This window comes from Glandiceps talaboti, chromosome 22 (assembly GCF_964340395.1).
Source record: "Glandiceps talaboti chromosome 22, keGlaTala1.1, whole genome shotgun sequence".
NCBI classification, from domain to species: domain Eukaryota; kingdom Metazoa; phylum Hemichordata; class Enteropneusta; family Spengelidae; genus Glandiceps; species Glandiceps talaboti.
The window spans coordinates 8,613,238-8,620,321 of record NC_135570.1 but is presented as its reverse complement, the minus strand read 5'-3'; the positions used below and the strand labels follow the sequence as shown (position 1 = coordinate 8,620,321).

The 7,084-nt window shown below is 37.2% G+C and overlaps 1 protein-coding gene across 2 annotated transcripts in view; it reads left to right on the top strand.

Annotated features, from left to right (window-relative positions):
* The window catches only part of LOC144452118 (uncharacterized), a 15,956-nt gene extending 11,108 nt beyond the window's left edge, over positions 1 to 4,848 (top strand). For both annotated transcript variants that reach the window (XM_078143141.1, XM_078143140.1), the window contains exons 4-8: positions 251 to 375; positions 2,066 to 2,248; positions 2,920 to 3,037; positions 3,658 to 3,835; positions 4,115 to 4,848. In XM_078143141.1, the coding sequence (XP_077999267.1) occupies positions 251 to 375; positions 2,066 to 2,248; positions 2,920 to 3,037; positions 3,658 to 3,835; positions 4,115 to 4,299 (789 nt within the window). In that variant the 3' untranslated portion in view covers positions 4,300 to 4,848. The remainder of the gene's footprint in view (positions 1 to 250; positions 376 to 2,065; positions 2,249 to 2,919; positions 3,038 to 3,657; positions 3,836 to 4,114) is intronic.
* Positions 4,849 to 7,084: the final 2,236 nt, after the last annotated feature.

The window sequence follows — 7,084 nt, the reverse complement described above, 5'->3', positions numbered from 1 at the left end:
TAGACAGCACGGTGTTGTTCACGTTTCACACAACACAGTGATAGCACACTCGCATATAAAATGGTACATTTCATCTTTAATAGTACTATCATTATTTAAAGTCATTAATATGTTAATTATGCTAACTATACACGCGCATTTCTCTCAAGTATAAAAATATTGTAAAGTTCTTTTATGAATTAAAACTCCAAAAAATAGCCATTTGTCATCCTTATGATCACTTTAATTCTGTTATACTTGGTATTAACAGATAGACATCCTATCGTTTGAGTCGTACCGTTACTTGGACGAAGAAACCAGATATGCTTGGGATGACATGTTTAGAAATCGCCGTTTAAGAAGCGATTGCAACTATGCAAGAACTTACATATACAGGTAATTATACTTTCCAGCTTATTTTTTCTTTAAACAGTAATAATAAATGTTGGTTTTTATATAGCACTTTCTCACCCAGTCTGGGTGCTCAAAGCGCTTTACAATTATTACCCCTGGCTCGGATCTATAACGGCACAACGGCCCTTTATACTTCCTCAACTCCCTGGGGAGCATACAATCATTGCAGCCTTTATAAGGCATGGGATTAAAGCATTCACATTGCAACCTCTATCCTACCAGGTCCCCAATTATACAGCTGGGTTGACTGAGGCACATGTACAGTCATGGTTCAAATCTTGCCCAAGGACTTTAGCCACTCAGAAACAAACGGCATCGATGGGGTTCGAACCTGCAACCTGCACTGAGATTCCAAGCTGGCCACTCTAACCATTCGCCCATCATGACTCCATTAAAGGGGAACACCGATCCGGGGAAAAAAAGATATTTTCATAAACTTTGGTTCTCAAGAGTCATTTTATGATTTCACATCAGATATTTTTTTTCCGCTCGGTTGCCAAGAAACACTCTCTTTCACCTCTACTGTTCTTTCACTGATACATCAAAGCATGATGGGTATTAGCATCCATTATTATTCATTATAAGCACACTGAATATTCATGTCTCCTAAGAGCTTACTTCCTTCAGATAAATAATCACGAATATTCAGTGTGCATCTAATGAATAATAATGGTGGCTAATACCCATCATGCTTTGGTGTATCAGTGAAAGCACAATAGGGGTAAAAAAAAGTTTCAATAGGTTGTTTCTTGGCAGCCGAAATTATCTGATGTGAAATCATAAAATCACTAGAACCCAAAGTTTTTGAAAATTCCTTTATTTCATGTTGCAGAGTTACTCGTTAAAAAAACAATATTTTGTTTACTTTGATTTATACTTTGAAAATTATGTAAAATACATTTTGTAATTAACATCGTACGTACGCCAGAACAGTCGTCAGACACTCTTTTAATTCAATGGGAAAACAACAATAAATTATTAATTTCCTTGAAAACAATATGGTGAACGACAAACCTTTTTTTATGATTATTTGAAAATGATATTCAGGAACAACACTTTCAGTCACGTGGATGGTTCGGTGACAAACACCGTGGTTCCAATTGTGGATCCTTCCCTGAGTATTATATGATGTCTAAATATATACGATGTCGGTAAACAACTGTTCATAATGTTAAAGGGCAAAAATAAACCCACTGATCATAAAGCATTTGGCATTTTCATCATCGTAAATTGGATTCAGGCAACAAGTATCACGATACATTGTTTTCTAAAAAGATAAACCAGCTTAAGCCTTCCAAAAAGCTCTGCGTCACATCGATTTCTCATCTGTCAAACTGTCCTCCTATATATAGCTCACAATTATACGCAAAATCGAATTGTGAGCTACCCGTGTGAGGGCGCTAACCCGAGTAATTACGGTATATATGTTGCACGTGATATCTTGTACTATAAATCACAGACAATTAAGACTTAATTGTCTATGTATAAATGAACTATCCATTTCTGTCAACCGCACCGGGCTACTTCCTTCAACATACTTGAAGTATCTTTCGTTTGCTATGGTGCTGTCGGACATAAAATAAATATGTATAACTTACACCTTTCTTTGTCTATGGTTCTTTCCTGTTATAAAACATAAACATTTCGTTATCTGTTTTTATCAAATTCTAAGGTTATTACCAGACGTGAAACGAATTATCTATCTTGATGTCGACGTGGTGGCGAAAGAACCAGTGGAGAACTTGTGGAGAATAGCCGCTAAATACAACTCTCCGTTGCTTGCTGTTGATAACAACAAGACGTTTGAGGATGATGGATTCCAATTGGACTTAATATCTAAAATATACTCTGAAAGGTATGTTAACAAGACTAGGACTATCGTGTCATCATGTGTACATTTTATTTTTGTTAATATGCCTTAATTTGCCCACGATCATTGGTACCATTTTTATCAACATATAGTTGAATCAAAATCCTTATGGTTTGAAATTCGTGGTTCATGATTTGTTTTATTTTATCATTAAATTGATAAAATTAAACTGACCTTTTGGGAAAATATATTCATAATTCGATTTTTCTTTGAAATTACTGGCGCTGGTATAATTATGTTATTCTCCAATATTTTAGTCATTCTGACGGAAAATACTCGTGACCTAAGGGTTGTCACTACGAGTCGCTAAAGGCCCCTTAGGTCACGAGTATTTTCCTTGACTTAACGAAGAAAAATATTGGAAAATAACATCTAAATAATATATTATTACTAACAAAGCTATCTTCTCTTCGACCCCATCCTAACTTAAACTCTTCCGTCCCTCTCCATTCGCATTGTCTTTACCAATCCATCTGTCTCTGTCTCTTTGTCTGTGTGCATCTGTGTGTCTGTCTGTCTGTCTGTCTGTGTGTCTGTCTGTCTGTCTGTCTTCCTCCCCTCCCTCCCTTCCTTCCTTCCTCCATCCCCTCCCCTCCCTCCCTCCCTCCCTCCTCCCTCCCTCCCTCCCACCCTTCCTCCCTTCCTCCCCCTCACAGATATGGAAGACAATTCACCCCTTCATCGCTGATATTCAATGGCGGTGTTTTAGTGATAGACTTAGATTTTTTCCGAAAATACCAAATGGTGAACGAAGTGGAATATTGGGTACATCAGGTATGTTAAATATTGAAGTCTTACTAAATGTGAAAACCTCTCCAATAGCACTCAACACTTGCCTTTCGTTAAAAGATTCTTACAACTACATTACACGCGACATGATATAGACATTTTACTACATTTTGACAGAAATGGAAGTGAAGTTCTCTGATTTCTTTTATTAAGAATTTTTGGTACTGCGCAATATATTTGCTCTCAGCTGGAGATATAATAAGTGTCACCACACCACACCCGCCACACCACACCACGCCACGCCACGCCACGCCACACCACACCACACCACGCCACGCCATACCATACCACACGGCATCACACCACGCCATACCACACCACATCACATCACACCACACGACGCTATACCATACCACACCACATCACACACCCGACACATCACGCCACACCAAATCACATAACATCACATCACACCACACTAAACCACACCACACCCCACCCCACAACACCACACCACGTACACCACACCACACCACACCACACCACGCCACGCCATACCACACCGCATGCATCACATCACACCCTACACAACATCACACCTTACAAGTTGTATCATACCCTCTTATACTACATTTTCATTATACTTTCCTATTCCTCACGTTTAGTTTTCGACATCACCAGTAAGGCTTTGGAGATTCGACTGTCAGTCGATATTTCAAATTGTGTATCATGAATTATGGGTTAAATTGGACCACAAATGGAATTGTAGAGGACTTGGCAGAAGCCAACCTCGAACCAGTGAATCCCTCGAAGCAGCCAGTATTCTCCATTGGTCTGCACAAAGTAAGTCTATAAGTGACACATTCAAACCATAGATCTATTATTGAGATCCATGTTCAAACTGACATGTAAGGTAGAGAAAAAAAGAATTCATACTATATTTCCCCCCACCTAAATGACTGAAGGCTCATAAACGTAGTTCATATATGTGTTGCTTCGCTTGTGCCTCTTGCTACTTTTTCTATTTTTTCTATGTTATTACACCTAAAATTATTGTTATTTTGATAGTACATGTAGTTAATGTTACTGCCTAATACCAACTGCTTGATTGTTTGTTTTCAGATAAACCCTGGACTGGTATAGGTCCCCATGTTGACATTTGGGAGTCATATCGTCCTCAGCAGTGTTCCAACCGTGGAGTGTGTCATAACAATCCTAATGCCACAGGACATGGCTATTGGCAATGTATATGTCATGCAAATTATATAGGAAGTCACTGCCAAATACCAGGTGGTCTTCCGCGGTGAAATGTCTTTAGTCTCCAAATAGTCTAAACTTGTCGCCTTGTTAATATCTTAGGATTTTGGTAGCAAAGCTGTCACCTTTTAAATTTACTCCCTATAATCACACTGTTGATTTGCCATCCAATGCAATGTACCGACCTGCGCAGTGTTCAAGTCATAGAGGGAGGGGATGTGCCTTGTCCAAAATGGTTATATTTTCCATGAAAACTGCATCTAAACAAGTGTCCATTATTTTGTCAGAAAAATTCCTAAAAGTCACATGAAAATGGGCCCAAAAAGATGTGACGTACTTTTCCATACAAAATATGCTTCTTAATGTCACACAAATCGCACCTGTAGAACATTCAAGTATAGTGTGACATCTATAAATCTCAAGTCTGTGGGTTAACAGCCTGTATAGAAAGAGGAGTAACAGCACTCACATCACGGTTTTAATAGTTCGGAACAAAAAATATTTTTATTAATATATCTGAGCATAAAGTTTTTGAAGATTTTAGAGAGGGTAATGGAATTCAAATTACTATACACAAGTCTTTACATTGGAAGTTAGTACACTCAAAGTATATATATATATATATATATATATATATATATATATATATATATATATATATATATATATATATATATATATATATATATATATATATATATATATATATATATATATATATATATATATATATATATATATATATATATATATATATATATATATATATATATATATATATATATATATATATATATATATATATTAGAAATTAGTACACTAGTGTTGTTTGCTATTGTATGGTGACGTTGGCTTTTGGTATTAACCATTGACCTCAGCCTACATTTGTAATGTTAGCTGTAAATTGTAAAGCACATAAACTGATCTCATAAAACCCTAAGGTGGTGACGAAAGCTATTCTACTTGTAATATTTTTGGTGTAATATTAAATTTGCCGTGGAAACAAGGCTATTTTTCCATTATACGTGGAATATCATGTGTTTCTCTATCTTACGTGACGTGATTTCAGATATTTCATCTATTTAGTGATATCGTAAGTGGAAGTCGAAAATAAAGAGCAATATTCATGTTTGCAGGATTAACTGCTGTTAAAACACATAGCAAACTATATGTAGTTGTTTTGCACTTTGTCTTTTCAACTTGATTCCTCTGCTATGTCATTCGACAGCGTGGTACATATCGAAGCCCGCCTCCTTGCGGTCGGAAGATGGTTATATGCAAACTTTTATTTTGCGTTATCTCCTTGTCAGTGTGATTGAATAATTCGAATATACCATAGACCCGTCATCAACGTGGAGGGTATATGACTACATTTACTGACATGTACGTCATTATGGGAGATCTATTTCTGCCATAAGTACTGGAGCGCCCCCAACGACGAATCTTTAACACACTGAAGAGATTAAACGATACGTAAAGGTAAATGTCATTGTCTGATATTGGTTCACCTAGGTGTATATCATAATGACTCAAAATTCACTTTTATAAAAAGAACTCTAGACAGCACACTCGTAGACGATGAACTTCATTTTATTGCTTTCCTTGTCATAAAAGATTTACGTTCTTTCAGTTTAAATTGAATGTTGGTTAACTCTGTTTTAACACTGATCAGCTCTGTCTTTACGCTACCACTTGTAGACCGTAAAAACTCGACATTGGAACCCATCAATTCGAACATCATACGTACACTATCAACATCGACTTTGAACTTCTCTAGCTTTCCTTGATTCTCCATACCCAATTTGGATAAATCCAAAATGTCTTTACTTTGTTTTTCAAGTTCATCCTCAATATCATCTATTTTCACATTAGTGTCTCGACAGAACGACTGTATTTTGTCCACCATACCTGTAGATCTATCATTGTGATCGTTCAACATCATGATTTGGTATTCACATTCACGGACGTCATCTGTTAGCCGCTTCAGGCATATTTTCATCTCTTTGACGTCAGTCGCCATATCTCGTACCGTGTTTGCCAATTCCGGATCTGCGAAAACCTAAAAACAGAAGTTGTGCAAGATACATTTGTTTGCATAAGAAAATTACCCATCCCGGTCCTATATGGGATCTGCATATGACTCAATCGGTGTAGACATGTATTTCGTCAAAAAATGTGATAATATAATAGTTATAAACGTTTAGAGGGCGCACTATACCTGAATTGTTGCAGGACTAACAACGTGAGGTGTCAAACTTTCGTCCATCGTTGTCCTAGTAGCATGGAAAGATTCCGATGCTTGAATTGTTGATCGTGGTTGCCACCAAAATAAAGCCTTTCCCATTTTTTGATTAAGGTTTAAAAGACGTGGAAGGGGTAGCCACTTGCCAGCCAGAGAACTCTTGAAGAAGCGCTTAATACTCAACATTGCCGCGTTCCTGTAGAGATGATACCAGGCACTATTAAAGATAGGGGATTTTATGGGGGGTGGGAAAGCTTGTTGTTAGCTCTATCACATTCTAGTGCAGAATATGTAATGTTCTATTCGTATGCATATACCAGTCGAATTATATGTAAATGAATAGAACGTGCTCGATGCGTGCAAGCCAATGACATGTTCTTGCGTTTCAACGAGGCGTCGAAAAAGAACATGATGGAACCACTGGAGGAACCTATTGAGCTTAGCTTTCTGAGTTGCTAGGTATGTTATGTCAGATAGGATCCGTGCGTAATAATGTATAGACCTGTAGACAGATACTTTTCTGTCATAGCAACTCTTGCCAAACTTTGCTTCGATCGAAATGTTGTTACTCGTGCGGTATTAGACGCGAGTGT